The sequence below is a fragment of the Puma concolor genome, chromosome E4 (genome assembly GCF_028749965.1).
Source record: "Puma concolor isolate L17-30 chromosome E4, mPumCon1.1.hap2, whole genome shotgun sequence".
NCBI classification, from domain to species: Eukaryota; Metazoa; Chordata; class Mammalia; order Carnivora; family Felidae; genus Puma; species Puma concolor.
In genome coordinates, this window is record NC_141683.1 from 53,166,524 (window position 1) to 53,194,186 (window position 27,663).

Here is a 27,663-nt window from a genome sequence, read left to right on the forward strand (position 1 = left end):
CGTCCGCGCCGTATTCGGTAGTCAATAAAACTGCGGCGTCTCGGCGTTTGTGGCGGGTAACATGGCGGCTTCCATGCTGGGTTCTCTGCTGCGGACGGTCCGGCAGGTCAGGCCTGTGCCCTTAGCCCCATGCCTCCTCCTTCCCACTGAATCCCCAAACCCGCGGGTCCCCTACTACTCCACCAACTGCAGTGCCCAGTGTGGACCCGTCTCAGGGGAGGTCCGAACTGCAGATTTGGTGTTCGTAAGCCTATAACTGACAGGCATTGAAAGCTGCAGGTTGCCGCCTATTTGTAAGAAGTTAGTGCAGGTGGAAAAGAGTAGGAGTCCGTGGATTGAGGCCCGAGGGATTCCCAACGTCAAGCAAGGAGAGTCGAGCAAAGACTTGGGCGTTCAGCGAGGGAGAGGGAAAGCTTGGAGAGTGTCGTGGCCCAGAGGCAGGTGACAGAATTTCTGGGAGCAGAGTGGTCAGCCCTCTGCTCAGAGTTGCCAGACCAATTAAAAGGGGGAGATAACTGGCTATTGGTTTTAGCAGTGTGGAGGTTGGGGCCTCCATCATAGCAGTTTTAATGGCGTGGTAGGGGCCAAAGCGTTCAAGAGAGAATGAGGAAAGAAATTGGGAGACTACGAGTATCGACGAACCTTTGCAGATGTTTTGCCAAAGGGGAGCCGAAAAATGGGTCAGTAGCTGGAAGGACAGGTGGGTTAAGAGTGTTTTGTGTCTTTGTTTTTTCACGTAACAGAAGTTAACTGCAGGTTTTTGTGTTAAAGCGGAAGATCCTGTAGCCTGGGAAAAATTGAGAGGGAAGAATTGCTGGAGCTGTGCCCTTGTGTAGGTAGAAGGTGATGGGTCCCTGTTCCATTATTTGGTCTAAGGAACATGGACAGTTCATCACCTGCGGTAGCATTGTCCAATAGAACTATAATGCCAACTACATGTGTAACTTAAAACATTCTAGTGGCTATGTTAACAAGGCAAAAAGAAACATGAAAATTTTAATAAAATATTTGAAGCCAGCGTATCCAGAATATTACTTCCATATGTAATCTATGAAAATGACTTATGAGATATTTGCATTCTTTTTCATACCAGATCTTCAAAATCCAGTTTGAATTTTACTTCCGGCACATTTGTTTGGATGCCAGATCTTCCGCTATTAACATGGAAAATGTAGCCCTACCAAAACAATAAAGTTGTTTGATATTTACAGCTGCTTCAGTTTAAATGTTTAATGAATTAAATTAGGAATTAATGTTCTCCAGTTGCACTAGTTACTGCATTTCAAGTGTTCGGTAGAATATGTGGTTAGCGGCTACTATCTTAGAATGGATCTTTAATAACAGGAGGGAATATACAGCATATGATTACAGATTCTGGTAAGTGGGTAGATGTAACAGATATTTATGGATATTTCTGATTGCTTCTAATTCTATAAAGAGAAGTCATCAGTGGCATGTGAGGATGTGGGAGCAGGTGTTAGGGATTTAAGGAAAGAAGAAATGGCGTGAAATAGGAGTAGACAGGAAAACTAGTAACAAGAATTGGAGCAAGTATAGTGATGTTACAGAGGGGCCAGAGAGTTGAAGATGTATGAAAAACAACATTGTATTTACACGCTATGGAATTCAGGCTGGGTAAGGGGAGAAAGGAAATCAAGACCTGACAGTGAAAAGGTGGTAGGCTCGGGGCGCCTGGGTGGCTCAGTCGGTTAAGCGTCCGACTTCGGCTCAGGTCATGATCTCGCGCTCTGTGAGTTCCAGCCCCGTGTCAGATTCTGTGTCTCCCTCTCTCTCTGGCCCTCCCCCGTTCATGCTCTGTCTCTGTCTCAAAAATAAATGTTAAAAAAAATTTTTTTTTAATAAAAAAGAAAAGGTGGAGGATCAATGAATTAAAAACCTCACAGGAATTGTTATTGGGGTGTTTGAAGGAACAAGCTAGAAATAAGCAATAGAGAATGAGATACACAAAACTGAGATGATAGAAGGCTTGCACTTAATGGTGATAAAAGACTCGGCAAGGAAGTTAGTACAAAAGTCACTGGAGGAGAGGGGTTCGAGGAACAGAGAGATCAGGGGATAATTTCATGTATATTGGCTCACCAGGAATTAGGACAAGAATATCAGAGAGCATCTGATTCTTTTTTTTTTTTTAATGTTTATTTTTAAGAGAAAGAGGAGCAGGGGAGGGGCGGGCGGGGGGGGGGGGGGTGGCGGACAGAGGATCCGAAGCCGGCTCTGTGCTGACAGGAGAGAGAGCCTGATGCAGGGCTCGAACTCCCCATCTGCGAGATCATGACCGGAGTGGAAGCTGGATGCTCAACCAACTGAGCCACGCAGGTGCCCCTGAGCATCTTATTCTTGATTTCAGCTCAGGTCATGATCTCAGGGTCATGAATTCAAGCCCCTCATTGGAGCCTACTTGAAAAATAATAATATTGCAGAGAGTAACAGTGAGCCAGGATCTAGATTCATTTAAAAATGAAAGTGGTAGTTGAGTGCAGGAGTGAGGGGTGGTGGGAGGTATAACCCAAAAGCATTAAAGTCACAGCTTCCTTTCAAGAAGGAAGGTTTGGGAGCTGCCCTGAAGAGCGAGCAGTACACTTCCCTCACACCTCTACACCCAGTCGTGGGAGAGGAAAAAAAAAAAAAAAAAACTATAGGGGAGGCTATCAGGAGGGATTCAAGATTCAGCTAGAGCAAAAATCTGAAGATGGTAAGAGAAGTTGAGGATTTAGAAGATATTGATGACCATACAGCATGAATTGAAGAGGGCCCAGTGGAGGCATTTTGGGAGGTGACAAGGGGTGAGAAGGGGACAGGAAAGTGTATAGAACAGAGTAGATTGCAGTCTTCATATATACAGCATTGGTAGAAACCAATAAGAAAATATTGATAATATAATAGAAATGTAGCCAAAGGACATAAAACATTCACAGAAGAAATAATGTAACCGACCAATAAATGTTTTAAGAGTGTATTTATAGTCAGAAAAAAATTATACGATGAGTAACGAGACATGTTTTAAAATGAGAGATGTTTTAGGGGCATCTGAGTGGCTCGGTTAAGTGTCTGACTTCGGCTCAGGTCATGATCTCAGGGTTCGTGAGTTCGAGCCCCACGTCGGGCTCTGTGCTGACAGCTCAGAGCCTGGAGCCCGCTTCAGATTCTGTGTCTCCCTCTGTCTGCCCCTCTGTCTCTTGCATTATCTCAAAAATAAACATTAAAATAAAAAAAAATGAGAGGTTTTAAAATAAATAGAAACCTGTTAGGAGATGGTAGAGAGGAAGTTGATTAGAAATAGTTTGGAAAAGAATTGAAGGAGAATGTTTAATTTTGAGTTCTAAGTCTCCTTAACTTTCAGTTTCGTAGGTAAAAGCAAACTTTGTGATGCCCCTCAACATAAATTGTTTCTTTCAGCCAAAATGATCTCCGCTTGTCTTATGAATATATCTTATTCATTTTCTATTTTGGTTTGGACAAACTTCACCTTTTCTCCCTTCCCCCCACCCCCCCAGCTGTATAAAAATTCTGTCCCTTCAGAGCCTTACTGAAGGTCCCTTTTCCAGGACACTTGTTTCCAGCCCAGCCCCAGTGACCATGGTATTCGTTTGACTCAGTTATGTCAAATCAATATTGAAATTCCATTTGTGTTTATTTCCAAAGGTGATTGGAGAATTGTTGTCTTTCTCCATGAGAATTTCAGCACTGAAGGCATTCAGTTTATCTTTTATTAATAGATTGAAAAAATGTTTGTTTTCCAGTAGTCTCATTTTCACTTTTATATTCTTTATTATTCTGTACATATATTTCTTCTATAAACAGCTCTTATTGGAAGCCATCATTACTTTCTGTAGCTAAAATTTAATTAACATATAGCATTTACTCTGGTTTGGGATAGTCTTGAGTTTCTAGTGGCTTGTACAATCTATGCCTGCACTATGTTAAGCAAACTGTAGGTGAGTAAATTTGAAGGTCTAATTGACTTTATTAAGTAATCTTGAATCAGGCACCATCCCATCTAACAAGTAGAGGGAAGCTCTTAGGACTTGTACAAAATGAAGATTTTTTTATAGGAAGGATGGTGGGGCAAGAAAGTTATCGGCAAAAGAAAAGGTAAGATCACCTTCCCTTAGGGGGAAAGAGCACTGGGCCTTGTGCAGATGATGTCATCTTCCTTTGGGGTGGGGATGGAGGGCCCATGTGGCACTCATTGGCACCCATCAGAACATTCTTGACTGACTAGTTAAGACTGCTTTTCTGGGGGAGGTTGAAACTGCAATTAGATTAGAGACTAGGGCTAAGTGATGCCATTTTCGGTCTGTGGTTTTCTATTTTACAGTTACCCCCTTTTGATCTAATTCTCAGCTTAACAGAAATGTGATCAAAATTAAAGGCATTAACGCCACTCTCAGTTACCAACCTCAAGTTCTCGCAGTTTTTGTTATTCCCTTGTGTGGCCTGTCCATATGGTTATGGCTTAATCTCTGGGATATTCACAAGTCATGGCTTCAGGTTCACAATTTTTTATTTTTTATTTTTTTTTAATTTTTTTTTTTCAACGTTTATTTTATTTTTGGGACAGAGAGACAGAGCATGAACGGGGGAGGGGCAGAGAGAGAGGGAGACACAGAATCGGAAACAGGCTCCAGGCTCTGAGCCATCAGCCCAGAGCCTGACGCGGGGCTCGAACTCACGGACTGCGAGATCGTGACCTGGCTGAAGTCGGACGCTTAACCGACTGCGCCACCCAGGCACCCCAGGTTCACAATTTTTTAAATGTCATTTTCTTTGTTCCTTAGATGTTTCAAGTCCTTTAAAAAATTTTTTAAAGTAATCTCTATACCCAACATGGGCTGAAACTCACCACCCCAAGGTCAAGAGTTGCACACTCCACCAACTGAGCCAGCCAGGCGCCCCCAGATGTTTCAGGTCTTAGGGAAATCATTTGCTTGGTGGTTAACAGCTGTGAACATGCATTTAAAGCTTTTAAGAGAATACAACGCACCACAGAAGTTAATTATGATTACTAGAAGCAAGGTAATTTCAATATATGGAGTGTACTATAGAGCTATGGTTCCCAAGACCCAAACCAATCAAAATTAACTAATTCAAAGAAAGACCCCATGCAAAGAGCTACCTTTTTAAGCCAAGTGACTTGTTCTGTGATCTTATGTAATTGAGTATCAGCTTCCCCAGAAGTGTTAATCTAAGCATAGCAGGTGGTGGCCATAAGCACAGACATCTTGCTCAGATAAAAGATAATCAAGAGCTATTTTATTATTAAGGACAGCTTTGACTCGAGAATCTAAGGATCTTTATTGGGCTGCTATTGCTTTAGCAACAGATTTTGCAATAATTCTAAGAATTAAGGAGCAGTTCTTGATCACAGCCTCATTTATGTATATCTCTAACCAGAGAAATAGGGACCTGTCAAAGGAATGAATTCTGAGTCATGAATAGGCCCTTTTTAACTCAACAGCGTAAATTCAGGGGAATCGACTGATGAGATGTCTTATTTTGCTTGTGAAAAGTTAAGAGCCCACTTAACTCCATACACTTAGATTTTAGCTAAGCCTGAAGTTAAAGAGGTTGTGCCCTCTTGGCAACAGCCTGGGAGATACAGCTGGGGACATTAATCTTTCCAGGCCAGTGCCAGAGTAAAGGAAAAGGAGGATGGATTATGGATTTTTAGTGTGAAGTCGATCTGTCATCTTGGACTGAAGCAGTCTACCTCAATACCAGCCACTTCTCTTTCTTGTCAATTTGATTTAGAGGTCTGCAGCATCTGTAGGGACCTGGGGTCAGGTGGAGCTTTTTTTTTTTTTTTTAAGCTGTGTGTTGTGTACCCAAGACTTAATACGTTTTAGTTTTGCTGTAGCGTCAGTGGTCAGGAGTACTAGGTAAGGTCTTTTCCAGTGGGGCTCAAGAACTGTTTTTCTCTAAGAATGTTTCCAAAATGCCACTTTATCTACATGTGCCACACTCTTACAAATACAACGTAAAGACTTAGTATTACTTATTTGACAATGCTTCCCATATTTTACTTATTTTTACATATTTCCCCCCAGCTCCTCCCCCCCCATTTATATATTAACAAATCTTTCAGAATATTCCAGGTCAAAGACTTCATTTGTTTATTTTTAAAGTTTGTTTATTTGAGAGAGAGTGTGTACACGGGCACTTGAGCGGAGGAGGGTCAGAGACAGGGGGAGAGAGAATCCTGAGCAGAGCCCCACTGACCCCAGCCCTAGGTGGGGCTCGAACTCAGGAACCCTGAGATCATGACCTGAGCCAAAATCAAGAGTCACTTAACAGACTGAGCCACCCAGGTGTCCCTTAAAACTCATTTTATAAAATAATTTCATTTTAATCTTAACCAGCTTGATCACACATTAATATTCCTTTTCAAAGACTTCTTTTCAACAAACCTATAACTTTTTCCCCCTACATTTCTGTTTTATCATGTGTTTTTAATTTGTTTACCCCTTAACAAAAATTCATCTCTAATTCTCATACTTTTAGTGAAAACATATCCTACTTCCTTGGCATATGGAGATGTTTCCCTTATTTTTAGTAGTTTTAATTACATATATTAATTTGAATTTCTAACTTAGGAACTAATTTCTAGTGAAAAGTAAGAAGTAAGCAATTGTGAATGGTCTGGTAACCAGTATTCCTTAAATTTGCAAATTTATGAATACATTTTATAATTTCTAGAAACATATGTATGTCTTTTTGAAATTTTTAAAAAAATTTGAAAAAGAGAGAGGGAGAGTGGGTGGGGAGGAGGTAGAGAGAGAGGCGACAGAAGATCTGAAGCAGGCTCTGTGCTGACAGCAGAGACTCTGATTCAGGGCTCAAACTCACAAATGAGCCGTGAGATCATGACCTGAGCTGAAGTCAGACACTTAACCGACTGAGCCACCCAGGTGCCCCTAAATATTTTAATGTAGCATTAACACACCTAAATATCTTTTAGTTTCTCTGTAATCAAAAGATGAACCTGTGTTTAGTAATGTTTTAGTATTTTGTCCTATTTGGAAAGGATCTAGATATTTAATGAATTTATCTTAACTCGTCATTTAACTTAGCAAAACTTGAAGGTTTCAAGTTACTAAAAAGATTTGGACGCTATTTTAAAAGGTTACCTAAGGGGCGCCTGGGTGGCGCAGTCGGTTAAGCGTCTGACTTCAGCCAGGTCACGATCTCGCGGTCCGTGAGTTCGAGCCCCGCGTCAGGCTCTGGGCTGATGGCTCAGAGCCTGGAGCCTGTTTCCGATTCTGTGTCTCCCTCTCTCTCTGCCCCTCCCCCGTTCATGCTCTGTCTCTCTCTGTCCCAAAAATAAAATAAACGTTGAAAAAAAAAAATTAAAAAAAAAAAAAAAGGTTACCTAAAACTTTTTATTTGTTAAGCAATTATGTTTAAATTACCTACCAAAACTTGATTAAACATTAAACAAAGTCTGCCATTATCCCTAAGCTATTATTTTTTGGTGGCCGATGTTGTAAGCGATAGGTAGAATAAAAGTTTTATATTTAATGGTGATAACTGAAGATTTGTCTGTTTTTAAACTTTTTTTTAATGTTTGTTTATTTTTGAGGAGGAGCAAAGAGAGAGAGGGAGACACAGAATCCGAAGCAGGGTCCAGGCTCTGAGCTGTCAGCACAGATGCGGGGCTTGAACTCAAGAGTCTGATGTGGGGCTTGAACTCAAGAATCATGAGATCGTGACCTGAGCGGAAGTCGGATGCTTAACTGACTGAGCCACCCAGACACCCCTAAACTAGTTTTCATATCACATCTGTTTTCAGATCCCATGGATTTGAAAAACATTTGGGTTAAATTCTAGCTTTCTGAGAGTTTTAGGATGCCCAAATTTTCCAACCATTTGCCTTCAAACCAACTAAATAGAGCTCCTTTACTGCTCCTTTAGCAGTATCATTTGGAGTTAGAGAAAATATCTCATATTTACAACATAGATGGACACAAATACATAGATGAGATATAAACAAAAATTTATAGCTTTTGTTTTGACTGATATTTCCAAATACCTCCTTGTATTTATTTATTTTTGGGGGGGGGGAATGAAAACTTCCCCCTAAAGTTTTGCATTTTAAAGAATGGCTCTTAGGTCCTAGAGAAGAGGGTGGGTAGAAAATTTACAGAAAAAGTATCCAGTTTTCTTCAAGGTGGAGATTTGGAGCGTATCTGTCTGTTATCAAAGGGGCTGGAGTCTGGTCTTGAGAACCCTTTCGGCAGTTTGTATTTTAAAAGGGGCGCCTGGCTGGCTCAGTAGAGCTTGTGAAGCCTACTTAAACAAAAAAATAGAAGGGCCTTTTTCCACCACTTTTTTTTTCCTTTAGTCTCAGGTGATTGTGGGCTGCGCTTCCATTTCAGAGATGTGATAAGATTTAATCATTTCAAGGGACAGAGAATGTAAAAAAAAATTTTTATGAGAGCTTCAGGATAATTGCAATTTAAAATTTACCTTTTTTCTTAAGGACAGGACAATTTTGTTTCAATATCCTCGTCTTTTATAATATGCACATTTTGAGAATAGGCGAGGTTTTAGGATTGTGAAAGGTGGGTTTTGACTTTCTGGTTTTGGAGAGATTTGTAAGACAAAGACCGTTTTTCTCCAGAGAACTGGGTTACAGCCTGAATATCAAGGAACTGGTTCACGTTTTTATTTTATTTTATTTTTTTTAAATTTTTTTTTCAACATTTTTTATTTATTTTTGGGACAGAGAGAGACAGAGCATGAACAGGGGAGGGGCAGAGAGAGAGGGAGACACAGAATCGGAAACAGGCTCCAGGCTCTGAGCCATCAGCCCAAGAGCCTGATGCGGGGCTCAAACTCACGGACCGCGAGATCGTGACCTGGCTGAAGTCGGACGCTTAACTGACTGCGCCACCCAGGCGCCCCTGGTTCACGTTTTTAAGTAGATTTACTTATTTATATCAGGGAGATTTTTAATGAAAATGAGAATCAAAAGATGGTTGTCTTTGTAAAGTCTGTATAAAATAAAGCATTTTAACAGAAGCCTTCTTTCTGGTTATACGGTTCAACCTTGACATCTATAATCCTTCTGTTAGTATAAAGTATTAGCTTTATACTTTAAAACGTGTGCTGCTGTTCCACAGACAGGAATTCTCTGGTGGGCGGTGGGGGGTGTCTAGGATACACTTGCAAAGGTCATGCATGAAAACGCCTGAGGCTGGCCGGGATTGATCATAGTAAACCAGGCCCTACGGTTTGTTTCTCAGACTTCCGCTAAAATCACTTTCTGCTTTCGGCGTTTACAAGAATAGTTGATATACTTAGAACCTAGAGATTAGGCTGGAGTACTCTCTCTGAATCTTGTAGGGAAGAGGAAGTTAAAACAGACGGGGCTGGATTTTAAGAAGGGGAAATTTTGGGGGCGCCTGGGTGGCGCAGTCGGTTAAGCGTCCGACTTCAACCAGGTCACGATCTCGCGGTCCATGAGTTCGAGCCCCGCGTCAGGCTCTGGGCTGATGGCTCAGAGCCTGGAGCCTGTTTCCGATTCTGTGTCTCCCTCTCTCTCTGCCCCTCCCCCGTTCATGCTCTGTCTCTCTCTGTCCCAAAAATAAATAAACATTGAAAAAAAAAAAATTTAAAAAAAAAAAAAAAAAAGAAGGGGAAATTTTGGGATGCCCAGGTGGCTCAGTTGGTTAAGCATCTGACTCTTGCTTTCGGCTCAGGTCATGATCTCACAGTTTTGTGGGTTTGAGCCCTGAACCAGGTTCTGTGCTGATGGTGCAGAGCTTGCTTAGGATCCTCCCCCTCCCCGACCCTCCTCTTCCTCCCTCCCTCCCTCCCTCCCTCCCTCCCTCCCTCTCTCCCTCCCTCTCTCTCTCTCTCTCTCTCTCTCTCTCTGCCCCTGCTCAGAAAGCTCCAAAATAAGCTTAAAAAAGGGGGGGGGTATTTTCATTGGATGTGGACACTTATTTGTCTTAAGCCTAATTTTTTTTTTAAGTTTATTTAGAGAGAGTGTGCATGTGAGAGTATCTTTGGTTAAGCCATAAAAAGGCTTACTGATAGGAGTCGATATTAAAATTAATAAGACCCGACTTGTTAATGGCCAGACAATGAAGCCTTTAAATTGGCTACATTTGGGGAAAAAAATCATAAAGAGCTCTCAATTGCCTTATTAGTAGAATGGCTAGTTTTAGGGACTCCTTTGACAAGATAAAAGAACAAAAATTAGAGGTGCCTGGGTCGCTCAGTGGGTTGAGCGTCTGACTCTCGACACATGCATGTCGCATCCATGCAGTGGAATATACAACCTAAAGAAAAGGAGAAGCTTTTTAACTTATGGATATGAAAGCTCTCCAAGATACATTGTTAAATGAGAAAAAAAGAGTAAGGGCATGAAACATGGGACGGGGGTGTATATGTATTTGTATAGGCAAAGATCTCTGGAAGGATACGGGATCTTGTAACAGTGGGACAGTGGGTACCTTTGGAAGTGGAGGGGTCATCATTGGTCAGGTAAGGGATGAGGTAGGAGAGAGTCCACCCTGCTTTTTCTTTTTACATTTTTTTGGTTTTTGAACCACTATTAACCTAAGTAAAGGTCAAACAGTTATAATAAAAATCTAAGAAAATGTTTCACTTTCCAACACACCTTATTGGCATTATTAATTACCACCATTTTGGCTTAATGGACATTTGTAAAAGTTATTTATTTTGAATTAAGTCTATTTAAGTTATTAAAATGATCCAAAATTATTAGAAAAAAGCTATTAGGTCATAAATAGTAAAAGGGATCACAGAATGGGAGACACTGGCAGAGCCTGGGTCTCACTGTCCTTCACCTTGTTCCTTGTATTTTAGATGGTTCCTTCCTCAGCTTCAGGTCAAGTTCGAGGTTATTATGTAGACTGGAAAATGCTGCGTGATGTGAAGAGACGAAAAATTGCCTACGAGTATGCAGATGAGAGGCTTCGAATCAATTCTCTCAGGAAGAATACCATTTTGCCAAAAGATCTTCAGGTGAGCTAATTAAGATGCGTCCCAATGTGCCACAAGATCATTCTCAAAAAGCACTGTTGATACTGTTGTAACTTAGTAACAATATAATTTCTGGAGGATATGATCAAATTCTCCCAGTCAACATAAATTAATACCCTTGAAGTTATTCTGGTGAATTTCAGATTAAAGAGAACTTTTCATTCCTAACTAGCCTTTTAACTGTTTATTAGATGATCCTTAGACAGTACTGGTGAATGGTAATCACACAGAAATTGGACAGTTATTTTGGCCTAAGGTCTCTCCCCGACTTCTTCCCACTCTTTCAACACTCTCCAGGCATTGGGAGGCTGTGCTGACGATTGAGGCCATGTGCCTCATATGTGGCCTAAGCTGTTCCTCACCCAGGGCAATGGGTGCCTGCCTCTCTGAACTCCTTCGCCCACCTCTGTGTGCTGAGGTGGTTTTCCATCTGGTTTACTTTCTTCTCATACTCCTTAGCTTGAATAAGAGGATGCCAACCGTGTTTGGCCTCCTGAAGCATATGGGTCCTGCACCTAGCTGGTGACACAGCATACCTGCATTCATGAGTCTTGTTGAGAACCTGAACTCAAACTCAAGGCTACTCAGACTATCAAAAGCTCAGAGGAAAAGAAAAAAAATACTTATAGAAGCTGGCTGAATAATATACAGGCCACTCATTACCATTAATTCTTTTTAATCTTGTCCAGATTAGCCAGATCAGCAGAAGACTGAGTGTCCTGAACCATTCGGTTACGGCTTTTACCATACGGCATTAAGCTACTTGCTTACATTTAGGGAGTCGTAAGAGGAGGCCTCTGAGAAAAACTTAAGATGTTGTGGAGGATGTTATTTATGAAGATCCCCCCCCCCCCCACCCCGCCCCAAGGAATGGCTCTGGTATGAGAACCAGCAATAGCTGTTCAAGGACTCTGTGAATTGTAGGAACTGATCCTGGCTCTGTGTTGCCTACCAAGTAGCATACAGATCAAACTTCTGTCCCAGAGGTCTGTCTCTAACAGACTTACAGGCTTTTCACAGTGCACACTATTGTCTCATTGTCCCTGTGCCCCAATTTCCTCATTTGTAAACTGACTTAAATCTTTTTTGGGAACAAGGAGAGGTATATAAGTGTATATATATGATAGGTACGTACATACATACATAATTCATAGCTCTTCTAGGACAGCCTCCACGAAACTTGACTTCCAGCCTGGTCTCCCCTCCAGTCCACTTTATAGCACATACTATCTACCATTCATTGGCTTAATTGTCAGTGTATAGAATTCACTAAATATTTCATAATGGCAACACATGCACAAGCTCTTGGAGATTAGGAAATAGTTTTTTTTCAGCGGTGCAACATATATATTTGATTTGCTAATTCTGTATATTACTCTGTGTACAATGATAATGATAAGTGTAGTCATTGTCACCATACAATGTTACACAATATTTTGACTATATTCCCTATCTCTGTGACATACTTCTTTTATAACTGGAAGTATATACCTTTAATTTTAAAATAACATTTAAATAACATTAAAGTAACATTTAATGTTACTAGTTTCAGGTAACTAACACATTGATTCAAAAATTCTGTACATCATGCTCAGCCATAAGTGTAATCACCATGCAACATTATTGCAATATTATTCACTGTATTCCCCATGCTGTACTTTCCTTTTTTTGTTCTTTAATTGAAGTATAGCTCATGCACACTGTTCTGTTAGTTTCAGGTGTACAACCTAGTGATTTGACAACTCTATGCATTGCTGTCGTCACCACTAGTGTAGTTACCATCTGGCACCATATAACGCTATTTATGATACATTGACTGTATTCTTATGCAGTCTGTACCTTTCCTCCCTGTGACTTACTCATTCCATAGCTGAAGCCTGCTCTTTCTATTTTCCTTCACCCCTTTTGCCTATATACCCACCTATCTGCCCTCTGACAATCACCGGTTTTCATTTTTGTGGGTGAATTTCTATTTTAGTAGTTTGTTCAATTGTTTTTTTAGATTTCGCATATAAGTGAAATCATATGGCATTTGTCTTTCTGTTTTACTTATTTCACTTAGTATAATAACCTGTAAGTCTATCTGTATTGTTACGAATGGCAGGATCTCATTGCTTTTTAAGGCTGAGTAATATCCCATTGTGTATACATACACATCTTCTCTATCCATTCATCTAGCATTGGACACTTGGGTTGCTTACATATCTTGACTATTGTAAATAATCCTATAATCATAGGGGTGCATATATTGTTTCAAATTAGTGTTTTTGTTTCTTTGGACAGATACCCTGTAGTGGATTACTAGGTTGTACTGTTTTCTATTTTTTATTTTTTGAGGAGACTTCATACTGTTTCCCACGGTGTCTGCACCAATTTACATTCCCACTGCAGGAGATTTCCCTTTTCTCTATATGCATGCCACTATTTAATTCTACCCATTCTGAAAGTTGTAAGGTAATGTCTCATTGTGGTTTTGATTTTGATGGTTAGCGATGTTGAGCATCTTTTTATTTGTCTGTTGGCCATCTATGTCTTCTTTGAAAAAATGTCTATTCAAGCCTTCTGCCTATTTTTTAACTGAATTATGTGCTTTTTTGGTATTGAGTTGTATAAGTTCTTTATATGTTTTTGGATGTTAACCCCTTATCAGATGTATTGGGAGATGTCTTCTCTCATTCAGTAGGCTGCCTTTTTGTTTCGTTGATGGTTTCCTTTAATGTACAAAAGGTTTTTATTTTGGTGTAGTCCCAATAGTTTATTGTGTTTTTGTTTCTCTTGCCTGAGGAGATATAACTAGAAAAATATTGCTAAAGCCAATGTCCAAGAGATTACTATCTATGTTTTCTAGGAGTTACGTGGTTGCAGTTTCTCACATTTAGGTCTTTAATCCATATCAAGTTTATTTTTATGTGGAGTGTAAGAATGTGGTCCAGTTTCATTCTTTGGCAGGTAGCACTTCAGTTTTCCCAATCACATTTATTGAAAAGACTATCTTTTCCTCATTGTGTACATCCTTACCACCTTGTTATAGATTAATTAACCATATGAGTGTGGATTTATTTCTGGGCTCTCTAGTCCTATCCCATTGACCTAGCGTGTCTGTTTTTGTGCTGATACCATGCTGTTTGATTGTTACAGCTTTGTAGTATATCTTGAAATCTGGGTTTGTGATACCTCCAGCCTTGTTGTTTCTCCAGTTTGCTTTGGCTATTCAGGGTCTTGTGTGGTTCTAAGCAAACTTTTGTATTGCTTGTTTTAGTTCTTTGAAAAATACTGTTGGTATTTTGATAGGGATTGCATTGAATCTAGAGATTGCTTTGAGTAGTATGGACATTTAAACAATATTAATTCTTCTAATCCATGACTATGGGATATCTTTCCATTTGTTTGTGTCATCGTCAGTATCTTCCAGTTTTCAGAGGATAGGTTTTTCACCTCCTTGGTTAAATTGGCAACCATACTAGAAGTAGTACATTAATCACTTAGGAAGCCAATATGGGAATTAAAATGCTAAAGTAGTAAAAATCTGTTTTATCTACAAAAATTAGTCTAAGGATAAACAAAATAAGAAGATGTAAAATATAACATCATATACATAAAACATGGATGGGGTTAATTTAGTGCTTTTAGTGTATGTTTGAATTTAAGGTACAGCAACATAATACAGACTGTTAAACACTTAAAATGTTATATATAACCCTGTGGTAACCACAAATGAAGAAGTTATAGTAAATACACAAAAAATAGAGACAAAAATCCAAGCATAACACGAAAGAAAGACCTCAAACCCCAAGCGAAAAGAACAAAAGAAGGAAAAAAAAATAGACAAAAACTACAAAAACAATAAGGACACGACAAACTGCTAATAACTGCATATATATCAGTAATTACTTTAAATGTGAGTGGACTAAATGCTCCAATCAAAAGATACAGGATGACGGAGTGGATTAAAAAAAAAAGACCCATCTGTACACTGCCTACAAGAGACTGACGTCAAGACCTAAAGATGTATACAAACTGAAGGTGATGGGATGCAGAAACACATTCCGTGCAAATAGAAGTGCAAAACAAAAAAAGCCAGGGTAGCAATGCTTTAGGTGCATTTTCTGCACTGTGGGGATGGCAGAGGGAGAGGTGAACCAAGATTTCATTGTCAAGATGGAAAGCCCACCCCTAGCACTCCACAGGATTGTGCCAGCCCACCATCTCCACATACAAGTAGTTCAGGTAAACAACCTATGAGTGTAACACTTAGAGAATGATTAAGGAAAACTAGATCTTCATTTGATTCCTGTTACAGTTTGGTAAAACATCCTAAAGTAGAGAATGAAGAAAATGATCAGACTTCTTCAGAGAAACCAACATCTTCAACAGAAGAAAACTGTTTGAATTTCAAAAAAAAAATTTAAATACATAGACAATAAATTTGAAGAAAGCGCATATTTGAAAAATACCTTCAAGAATATCAATTCAGGGGCACCTGGCTGTCTCAGTTGGTAGAGCATATGACTCTTGATCTTGGGCTTGTGAGTTTGAGCCCCACGTTGGGTATAGGGATTACTTTAAAAAAAATAAAATCTTTAAAAACAAAACAAAACAACATCAGTGCATGTGAATCTAAATTGATAGTCATGCAGTGATCTGCAAAGTGTTGCTGTGGATGAGGATCTTCTCAAATAAGGATTAAGTGTGAAGAAAAAAGCAAAATTGGTGAAGCCAATTGAGAAGAAAGAAGACCTTCTCTGGAGGCCAAAACTGGTCAAAATGTACAGATCAAAGACTGACATGTCTCAGTGACAGTTAATACAGAAGTGGAGAAGCTGGAGCCAGCTGTGGCTTTGAGTTGCAGTCAGCTATGTCTGAGGAGAACAAGAAACCCAACCTTACAAAGCTGATAGACCCCTGTGGGTTAGATGATCAATTGCTACCCTGTAACAGAAATGAAGAATTTGTCAGTGTTTAATAATTTTTTCTCCAGAATATTTTTGAGAATAACAATTTAAGAGATACCTAACACATTTTAAAAGGAAGGTAGAAACCATTAGGGCTTAAAGAAAGGTATCTCGATGAACATCAGTTTAGGGCACTCTGTTATATAAATACAAAGTAGGCTCTAAAATGAAAATTTAGGGGGCACTTTGGTGGCTCAGTTGGTTAAGTATCTGACTCTTGAGTTCAGCTCAGGTTGTGTTCACGGTTTGGGAGATTAAGCCCCGTGTCGGGGTCCGTGCTTACAGCGTGGAGCCTACTTAGGATTCTCTCTCTACTCTCTCTCTGCCCCTCCAACTGCTCGTGTGCTTTCTCTCTCTCAAAATGAATAAACTTTAAAAAATAAATAAAATGAAAATTTAGGATTGTGGATAAATTTTCCAAAGAAAACTGGACATTTAAAGAAATGTGAAAAAAATTTAGATCATGTTTTAAAAAATAATTTGGACATTCCTTGAAGTCTGTTTTAATACCTTTGGGTTTAGTGGTCTAAAAATGCCTGCATGTCTCCTGAGTTTATGAACATTATTTCCAAGTATCACATATTTCCATCTGGATGGTATAGCAGGTAATTAAACTTGTTCATATGTCCAAAATTAAAAAAAAAAAGACTTTAAAACAAAGACTGTAGCAAGAGACAAAAAAAAAAAGGCATTACATAATGAAAAAGGGATCAATCCTACAAGAGGATATAACAATTATAAATATTTATGTACCCAACATAGGAGCACATAAGTACATAAAGCAAATATTAATAGATACAAAGGGAGAAATCGACAGTAAAACAATAATAGTAGGGAGCTTTCACACCTCACTTATTTCAGTGGATAGATCAGCCAGACAGAAAATCAACAAGAAACTGAGGCTTTATCACATTAGACAGACCTAACAGATATATATATAGAACATTCCATCTGAAAACAGAATACACATTCTTTTCAAGTACACATGGAACATTCTCCAGGATAGATCACATGTAAGTTCATAAAGCAAGTCTCAGTAAATGTAAGAGGATTGAAATCCTATCAAACATGTTTTCTGACCATAACAGTATGAGACTAGAAATCAATTACAAAAGAAAAATCTGGAAAAAACACAAACACTTGGAGGCTAAACAACATGACACTAAGCAACAAGTGAGTCAGGAGGAAATCAAGGAGAAAGTCAAAAAAATACATGGAGACAAATGAAAATAAAAACACTGTAGTCCAAAATCTTTAGGACATGGCAAAAGCATTTCTAAGAGGGAGGTTTAAAGTCCTACAGGCCTACCTCAAGAAATAAGAAAAATCTCAAACAACCTAACCTAACAAACTAGAAAAAGATCAAATCTCAGAGCTAGTAGATGGAAGGAAATAATAAAGATCAGAAGAAATAAATGAAATAGAGACAGAAAAAAAAATAACAGTAGAAAAGATCAGTGATAGAGCTAATTCTTTGGAAAGATAAACAAAATTGACATTTAACCAGACTTATCAAGAAAAAATAAGGAATGTAATAAAAAATGGAGAGGAAATAGTAACTGACATCACAGAAATACAAAGGATTAGAGAGAACATTTGAAAAATTATATGTCAACAAATTGGGCAATCTAGAACAAATGGATGAATTCCTAGAAACATACATTTTCCCAAACCTGAATCAGGAAGATGTAGAAAATTTCAACAGGGGTGCCCAGGTGGCTCAGTTAAGTGTGTGACTTTGGCTCAGGTCATGATTTCATGGTTCATGAGTTCGAGCCCTGCATCAGGCTATGTGCTGACAGTGCAGAGCCTGCCTGGGTTCATTCTCTCTCTCTCTCTCTCCCCCCCTCTTCCTTTTCTTCTTCCCTTCCCCCACTAGCTCACATGTATGCATGTGTGCTCTCTCAAAATAAATAAATTTTTAAAAAAGTAAATAGGGGTGTCTGGGTGGCTCAGTCAGTTGAGCATCCGGCTCTTGGTTTCAGCTCAGGTCATAATCTCACAGTTTTGTGAGTTTGAGCCCTGTATCTGGCTCTGTGCTTAGGATTCTCTCTCTCCCTCTCTCACTGTCCCTCCCCTGTTCGTGCTGTCCCTGTCTCTCTCAAAATAAATAAACTTAAAAAAAATTGTTTTTAAATATAAATAAAAGAACATTTGAACAGACCTGTTACTAGTAACGAAATTGAATTGGTAATCAAACTCCCAACAAACAAAATTCCAGAACCAAATGTCTTCACAGATAACCTCTACCAAACATGTATACAAGAGTTAAGGGGTGCCTGGGTGACTCAGTCGGTTGAGCATCCAACTCTTGATTTCGGCATGGGTCACGATCCCAGGGTTGTGGGATTTAAGCCCAGCATCAGGCTCTGTGCTGAGTGTGGAGCCTGCTTAAGATTCTCTCTCCCCACTCTTCCTCCCCCTCTGCCCCTCTCCCCTGCTCGTGCTCTCTCTCTCTCTAAAATAAAAAAATAAATAAAATAGACTTAATGTTTATTCTTAAACTATTCCAGTAGTAAATAAAAGAGGAAGGAAAACTTCCAAATTCATTCTACATGGCCACAGTTACCCTGGTACCAAACCAGATAGAGACACTACAAAATCTCTGATGAACACAGGTGGAAAACATCCTTAAAAAAATTAGCAAAGCAATTTCAGCAAATATATTAAAAGATCGTTCACAAAGATTTATTTCAGGGATGCAAGAGTGGGTCACTTTTGGCAAATCAAATCAGGTACACTAACAAGAGAAAGGATAAAAACCATATGATCATCTCAGTAGATGCATTTGACATAATGCACTAGCCATTCACAATAAAACTCTCAGCAAAGTGAACATACCTCAAATTAATAAAGGCCATATATGAAAAACCCCCAATTAACATCATACTCAGTGGTGAAAAATTGGAAGTTTTTCCACTAAGTTCCAGAACAAGACCAGGATGTCCACTCTCACTACTTTTATTCAACATACTACTGGAATTCAACTGCAACAATCAAACAAGAAAAAGAACTTAAACCATCGAAATTGGTAAAGAAGAAGTAAAACTGTCACCATTTGCAGATGACCCGATACTATATATAGAAAACCCAAATTACTCCACCAAAAAACTGTTACTACTGATCAATGATTTTAATAAAGGTGCATGATAAAAAAAATTAATATACAGAAATCTATTGCATTTTTATACACTAATAATGAAGTAGAAAAAAGAAATTAAGAAAACAATCCCACTTACAATTACACCAAAAAGAATAAAGTACCTAGGAAATATTCTTAATGCTTAATAGTTTATGACAATTTAGTGGATTTTATATGCATTTTCTTATTTAATTTATGCACTTTTAATATGTTAGAATAATTACTGTGCTTTCTTAACAGTCTAGCACAGGATCAATCATACTTGTCAGGTTTAAATGAATACAATCACACTAACACGCACATATATAAGAATAAACTTCTAAGAAATCCTTAATGCAAACTTTTGCAGTAATCTTTTTCCTCCATCTTGACCACTTTTGCCCTTCTAGATTCATTCTTTACATTGCAATTGATCTTAAAAATGTATATCTCAGGGTGCCTGGGTGGCTCAGTCGGGTAAGTGTCCAACTGTCAGTCTTGGCTCAGGTCATGATCTCAGAGTTTGTGAGATTGAGCCCCATGTTGGGCTCTTGGCTCAGGTCACGATCTCACGGTTTGTGAGATCGATCTCTGCGGAGTCTGCTTGGGATTCTCTGTCTCTGCTCCTCCCTGTCTTACTCTCTCAAAATAAATTTAAAAACTTAAAAATAAATAAAAATGGAAATCTCACCTGATCTTTCATCTTTCTTACTCCAGCTGCCAGAATCTTTACCACAGATGTCAGGGCTCTGTTATCCTCATTCTCCAGCCTCAGACCACATTCCCTCTTACTTGCTCTGCATCCCAGAGGTTTCAGATTTTAAAGATTCATAAATCATATGGGGAATAACCAAACTTTATACCTTAAGGAACTAGAAAAAGAAGAGTAAACTTTAAGCCCAACTTAGCAAAAGAAAGGAACTCACAGGGGTACCGGTTGGCTCAGTTGGTAGAACGTGTGACTCTTGATCTCAGGGTTGTGAGCTCAAGCCCCACAATGGGCGTAGAGCTTACTTAAAAAAAAAAAAGAAAGAAAGGAAATAATAAAGATCAAAGCAGAAATAAATGAGAGACCAGGAAAACACTAAAGATCAATGAAACTAAGAGCTGATATTTTGAAAAGATAAACAAAATTGACAAATCTTTAGCTAAACTAAGTAAAAAAGATCAAGAACTCAAAATCGCAATGAAAAAGGAAACATTACATCTGAGATCACAGGAATACAAAGTATCATAAGAAACTGATATGAACCATTCATTAAATGCCAGCAAATTGGAGAACCTAGACAAAATGGGTAAATTCCTAGAAATATACAACCTAACGAGACTAAGTGGAGGAGAAATAGAAAATCTGAACTGACCAATAATGAATAAGGCTATTGAATTAGTGATCAAAAACCTTTCAACAAAGAAAAGCCCATAAATGGCTTTATGAGTGAATTCCATCAAATATTTAAAGATAAATTAATATACTTCTCAAACTTTTCCAAAATATTAAAGACAAGGGAACACTTGCAAATTTATGTTACCAGATCAGCATAATACTATTACAAAGCCAGATAAAGACACTATAAGAAAAAGAAACTACAGGCCAATTTCCCTGAAGAATATAGACGAAAAATTCTCAACAAAATAGTAGCAAATCATATTCAATAACATATTAACAATATCATCCACTATGACCAAATGGGATTTGTCCCTGGCATGCAGATGATTCAACATATGCAAGTCAATAAATATACCACCTTAATAGAATGAAATATAAAACTCATGATCGGGGCACCTGGGTGTCTCAGCTGAACATCTGACTCTTGATTTTGGCTCAGGACATGATCTCAGGGTCATGGGATTGAGTCCCGTGTTGGGTTCTGCACTGGGTGTGGAGCCTGCTTAGGATTCTCTCTCCCTCTGCCCTCCCCTACTTGAACTTGTTCTCGCTCTGTCTCTGTCTCTGTCTCTCTCTCTAAAAAAAAAAAAAAAAATCATATGGTTGTCTCAACAGATGCAGAAAAATCATTTGGCAGAATTCAACATTATTTCATGATAAAAGCTCTCAACAAAGAGCTGCATGTGGAAGAAACATGCGACAAAAGAATAAGCCCATAGCTGACATCATATTCAGTGGTGAACAGCTGAAAGCTTTTCCTCTAAGATCAAGAAGAGGAAAAAGATGCCCACTCTTGGTTCTTTTATGCAACATAGTACTGGAAGTCATAGCCAGAGCAGTCAGGCAAGAAAAAATTTTCAAAGGTATTCAAATCAGAAATCTGAAAAGGAAATAATATAAGCTGATGTACAATAGCATCAAAATCAATAGAATACTTAGGAATAAATTTAAAGAGGGGACAGATCTGTACACTGAAAACTATAAGACATTGATGAAGGAAATTGAAGAAGACCTAAATGAAAAGATAATTCTGTGTTCAGGGATCAAAAGAATTAATATTAAAATGTCCATACTATACAAAGCCATCTATAGACTCTTTGCAATCCCTATAAAAATTCCAATGGCCTTTGTCACAGAAATTAAAAACAAAAAAATTCTAAAATTCATATGGAATCACAGAAGACCCCTGAATAGCCAGAGCAAATCTGAGAGAAGTACGAAACTGGAGGCCACATGCTTTCTTTTTTTTTTTTTTTTTTGTAGTAAAAGGACCTACACACCACCTGACTTTTTTAACATTCATTTTTTTTTTTTCAAAAGCGAGTGCATGTGTGAGTTGGAGGGGCAGAGAGGAGACAGATCCAGAGCAGGCTGCATGCTGTCAGCACAGAGCCCAATGTGGGGCTTAAACTCATGAACCAGGGGATCATGACCTGAGGCAAAGTTGGACACTTCACGGACTGAGCCACCCAGGTGCCCCTACACACTTTCTAATTTTTAAAATGCTATTACAGGAGCGCCTGGCTGGCTCAGTCATTAGAGCATGCGACTCTTGATCTTGGGGTTCTGTGTTCAAGCTCCACATTTGGTATAGAGATTACTTTAAAAAAATCTTTAAAGAAAAAAACTTCATTACAAAGCTATAGTACTCAAAATAGTATGATACTCCATAACACATAGAGCAGTGGAAAAGAAGCAAGAGCCCAGAACCCAATCCAGTTGATTCCCAACAAGCGAACCAAAACTCAGTAGGGGAGGAGTAGTTTCTCTAACAAATGGTGTTGGGGAAGCTGGATGTTCATGTGCAAAAGAATGACACTGGACCTCCGTCCTGTACCACTCCCAATAATTAACTCGAAATGGGTGAAAACTTAAACCTGAAACCGTAAAACTTCTAGAAGAAAACATAAGGGAAGAGCTCCTTGACATTGGTATTGGCAGTGATTTTTTTAGATATGACATCAAAAGCATAAGCAACAAAAGCAAAAATAAATGAGTGGGACTGCATAGAAGTAAGCAGCTTCTGCACGGCAAAAGGTCTGAGAAAGGGTGCACTAATTATTGAAACTGGAGTTTCCTCAAAAAGTTAAAATTAGAACCATATGATCTAGCAGTTCTACTTCTGAGTGAAGAAAATGAAAATATGAATTCGAGAAGGTATCTGCACCCCCACACATATTGCAGCATTATTCACAGTAGCCAAGTCATGGAAACACCCTACGTCTCAGCAAATGAAGGAGATATTTATTCAAAGAAAATGTGGTGCGCGTGCACACACCCAATGTAGTAGGATTTTCCTTTTGTAGTAACTTGAACGTACCTTGGGAACATTACATTAAATCAGAGGAAGACAAATGTTTGATCTCACTTACATATATAATGTGGTATAAGTTGAACTCATAGGAATAGATTATAATGGTGGTTACCAGTGGCTGGGAGGTAGGCGAAATGGGAAGATATTGGGCAAAGTGTACAAACTTCTGTTTATAAACTGAGTAAGTGGTGAGAATCTAACATATAAAATGGTGATTATAGTTAACAATACTGCGTTACATGCTTGAAACTTACTAAGAGAGAGTAATGTTATATGTTCTCATCACCCCCCAAAAAAGGTAATTATTTCGGGTGATGGAGGTGTTCATTAGGCCTTATTGTAGTAATTATTTTGCAAGGTATACATGTATTAAATGTGTTAACACAATGTTATATGTCAATTACATCTCAATAAAGCTGGGAAAAAAACATGGGGAGACAACAGAAATAAATCCATTCACATATTTTCTAAATGACTTAAACAAGAATGTATATAGTGGTGAAAAACTGAGGGCTTTTCCTTTAAAGAACCGAAACAAGACAAGAATGTCTACTCTTGCCACTTTTATTCTACATGGTACCGGGAGTCCTAGCCGCAGCAATCAGACAAAAGTTAGCTTTAGATAGCATCCAAATTGATAAGGAAGAGGTTAAACTGTCACTATTTGGAGGTGACAAGATATTATATATAGAAAACCCTAAAGACTTCACCAAAAAACTTATTAGAGGTAATAAATGAATTCAGTAAAGTTTCAGGATACAAAATTAATTCACAGAAATTAGTTGCATTTCTGTACACTAATGACAGAGTAGCAGAAAGAGGCATTAAGAAAACAGTCCCAGGGCGCCTGGGAGCCAGTTAAGCGGCCCACTTTGGCCCAGGTCATGATCTTGTAGTTTGTGAGTCCAAGCCCACGTCGGTCTCTATGCTGACAGCTCAGAGCCTGGAGCCTGCTTCAGATTCTGTGTCTCCCTCTCTCTCTCTGCCCCTCCCCTGCTCACACCCTGTCTCTGTCTCTCAAAAATGAATAAAAACGTTAAAAAAAAAAGAGAAAGAAAGAAACAGTCCCATTTACAGTTGCACCCAAAACATTAAATAGGAATAAACCAAGAAGTCGAAAGATCTGTACTCTAAAAACTATAAAACGTTGATGAAAGAAATTAAAGACGATACAAACAAATGGAAACATATTCCATGCTCATGGATTGGAAGGATTAATATTGTTTAAATGTCCATACTACCCAAAGCAATCTACAGATTCAGTGCAATCCCTATCAAAACACCACCAGCACTTCTCACAGAACTAGAACAGATAATAATAAAATTTTTATGGAACCACTTACGAGCTCAGTAGGCAAAGTAATGTTGAGAAAGAACAAAGCTGGAGGTATCCCAATCCCAGATTTCAAGATAAACAGCAAAGCAATAATAATCAAAACAGTGTTCTACTGGCACAGAAGTAGACATAGATCACTGGAAAGGAAATAAACTCAGTTAATCTACAACAAAGGAAGCAAGCATATACAGTGGGGAAAAGACTGTCTCTTCAGTAAATGCTTTTGGAAAACTGGACCACTTACTTAACCATACCCAAAAATAAACTCAAAATGGGTTAAAGACCTCAATGTGAGGCCTGAAATAAAACTCCTGGAAGAAAATATACGCAGTAATTTCTTTGATATCAGCAATAGCAACATTTTTCTAGATATGTCTTCTTAGGCAAGGGAAACAAAAGCATAAATAAAAATTATTGGGACTACACCACAATAAAAGTTTTTGCACATCAACAAAATGAAAAGACAACCTAATGAATAGAAGATATTTGCAAATGATAATAGGTTAGTACCCTAGATATATAAAGAACTCCTACAACTCAACACCCCAAAAAAGCAAAAAATAATTCAATTAAAAAGAGAAAAAAAAAGGACCTATGAATAGACATTTTTCCGAAGAAGACAGATGGCCAACAGACACATGAAAAGACGTTCCACGTCACTCATCATAAGGAAATGCCAAAGCTACAATGAGATGTCACTTGACACTTGTCAGAATGGTTAGAATTAAAAAAATAAGTGTTGGCAAGGATGCGGGTTAAAGGGAATCTTCAGGCACTGTTGGTGGGAATATAAATTTGGTGCAGCCACTGTGGAAGACAGTGTGGAGGTTGCTCAAATTAGAAATACTGTATGATTCATTCAGGGCGCCTGGGTGGCTCAGTCAGTTAAGTGTCTGACTCTTGATTTCAGCTTGGGTCATGATCTCACATTTTGTGAGACTGAGCCCAGGACTGGGCTGTATGCAGTCAGCACAGAGCCTACCTGGGTTCTTTCTCTTTCCTTCTTTCTCTGCTGCCCCTGCTCTCACACGCACACTCTCTCAAAAACAAATATTAAAAAATTAAAAAAACCAAAAAACTATATGATTCAGTAATTCCACTACTAGGTGTTTACCCGTGGGAAACGAAAACACTAATTCAGAAAGGTACATGCACCTCTGTGTTTACTGCAGCATTTTTTACAGTAGCCAAGATACAGAAGCAACCTAAGTGCCCATCGACAGAAAATTGGATAAAGTTGTGTGTGTGTATACATATATATGTACACAGTGAAATATTACTTAGCTATAAAAAGCAATGAGATCTTGTCATTTTCAACAACATGGACGAACTTAGAAAGTAGTATATGCTAAGTGAAAGAAAAATGCTACATATGCTTGCATTTATACATGGGATCTAAAAACAGAAAGACCCATAAATACAGAAAACAAACTGAGGGGAGAGATGGGCACAAGGAAGGAGAGGGAGTGGGAGGCACAGGCTTCCTGTTATAGGGTGAATAAGTCACGGGGATGGAAGGTACAGCATGAGGAATATAGTCAGTGGCATTGCCTTAGTGTGGCGTGGTGACAATTGGTAGCCACGCATGTGGTGGGCACAGCACAATGTGTAGACTTATCGAATCACCATGTTATACACCTGTAGCTGACATCGTGTGTCAACTGTACTTCAATAGAAATAAAAATAAGATTCAGAGAAAGAAAAATTTATACAGCTGCCCTATTCATGATAGCTCAAAACTGGAAACCACCCAGATGTCCATCAGCTATAGAATGGATAAGTGAATTCCAGTATGATGAAAAGAAATTATGTATGGTCCCACAATGAAAATCAAACAGTATGGATGAATCTCACAAGCATATTATTGAATGGAAGAAGCCAAAGAGAAATGAATAAAAAAGAATCCCTATTATATGGTTAGATTTATATAAAATTCTGAGTAAGAAAAGCTCATCTGTGGTGTTAGTAATCAGGTGAGCTGTTAGCTGACAGTGTCTGTGCTCAGTGTCTGAAAGGAGGCACAGCCAGGGCCTGGGGTACCTATCATGGGTTTTTTTGGTACTCTAGTTCCTTATTACTCAGATGTTCTGTTAAAAGTTACTGAGCTGTTACACTTCCGGTTTGTAGATTTTTGTGTACCTATGTTAAATTTCTATAAAATTTTAAAAATTGTATTGGGAGCATGCCAAACATTTCTGTCATTTTTCTGGTCTGTTTCTAGCCAAAGCTTAGGGTTCACTACTGTGTCCAAGGTTCTTTGGACAAACTGGCTCTATCAGTGAATCTAGCCCTTTGTTCCCCTACTCCAAGCATTGACTTACGCATATAGAATAAATAGATGCCTGTGATATGTGTAATAATGTTGTGACTTCCCTTAGGAAGTGGCTGATGGAGAAATCGCTGCCCTTCCCCGGGATAGCTGTCCTGTTAGAATCCGAAATCGCTGTGTTATGACGTCCCGTCCGCGTGGTGTAAAGCGGCGCTGGAGGCTTAGTCGCATTGTCTTCCGTCACTTAGCAGACCACGGGCAACTGTCGGGGATCCAGCGGGCAATGTGGTGATCAGCTCCAGACCCACTGAGCAGGGAAACCAGGTCTGGCAAGAAGAGACTTTTCTAATAGACAAAACCCTGGTTTTATAGAGGTCCAATGTAGGAGTCGTCTAGTCTACCTGATACTGCCTACTGTTAAATTACTTCTTAATTTTAAATTAAGAAATTTGGATGTTTCATTGTCAGTGAACTCTGGCCATCTGTGAGTTGTCTCTTCTCTTGGACTTAAAAATTAAACATACTGCCTCCCTGCATAGTACAAGGAGTACAGTAATAAAAAATATTGTGAACATATTCTCTGTATACCTGCCTTTTCCTTCACATTTAATCTTTTAATAACATCCTAAAAGTTTCTGTATTTTTTAAGTACATTATTTCATAAAGCAATTTTATCTGACAGTTAATGCAACTCATGGACAAGTAGCTCATCTGTGACAACTTGTAATCTTGGGTTGTGCTTCCCTGACATGCAGAGCACTTTACCATTTCTCATTGTTAGAGAAATGGTATGTCGGAAGGTAGAGACGATGTTCTTGATGATCTAACTAATGCTCGGCTGCTTTGTGTGATGGCTGAACAAAAGGCACTAAATATTTCCTTGCTCCATCTTCAGTGGCCTTCAGAACAAAATGTCTCTTTAAGCCCCGGAAAATCTATCCAAAGAGGAAAAGTTTTGTTGGAATAGTATATATTTTCTGTATTCTTGTTTATCTGTAACAGAAGTGAGTAAAGATAGCAAAAGGTTGTTTTGTTCAGTAGCTCAACAGTGACCAGCCCAGTGATAAAACTGTCCACTGTGTAGTATGGAAGCTGCTGCGTACCATTGGGAGAGCGTTCCTGGAGCTGATATTTGAACTTAAGAGGCAAGGCACAAGATGTTTGCAGAGGACAGTGGAAGCAGCCACTTCATTGTATGAGGAATAAGAAACCCAAGACAAAGGCTGTCATGGAACAGGTCACATTATGTG

At 38.8% G+C, this 27,663-nt stretch overlaps 1 protein-coding gene and 1 pseudogene across 1 annotated transcript; both read left to right on the plus strand.

The window, feature by feature from the left end:
- MRPS14 (mitochondrial ribosomal protein S14) lies at positions 1-26,989 on the plus strand. Its single transcript, XM_025921138.2, has 3 exons — positions 1-106; positions 10,858-11,016; positions 26,523-26,989. Exons 1-3 carry the CDS (start codon positions 62-64, stop codon positions 26,703-26,705), a joined length of 387 nt encoding a protein of 128 aa, XP_025776923.1. The 5' UTR covers positions 1-61; the 3' UTR covers positions 26,706-26,989.
- LOC147572676 (swi5-dependent recombination DNA repair protein 1 homolog) lies at positions 11,909-17,904 on the plus strand (annotated as a pseudogene).
- Positions 26,990-27,663: the final 674 nt, after the last annotated feature.

What these genes read in the sequence shown, in the direction of transcription:
- MRPS14 (XM_025921138.2), top strand. Translation starts at nt 62, where the DNA reads ATGGCGGCTTCCATGCTGGGTTCTCTGCTGCGGACGGTCCGGCAG. An exon ending in TGCTGCGGACGGTCCGGCAG is followed by an intron (nt 107 to 10,857) that starts GTCAGGCCTGTG and finishes CTTGTATTTTAG; the next exon opens with ATGGTTCCTTCCTCAGCTTC. An exon ending in TTTTGCCAAAAGATCTTCAG is followed by an intron (nt 11,017 to 26,522) that starts GTGAGCTAATTA and finishes GACTTCCCTTAG; the next exon opens with GAAGTGGCTGATGGAGAAAT.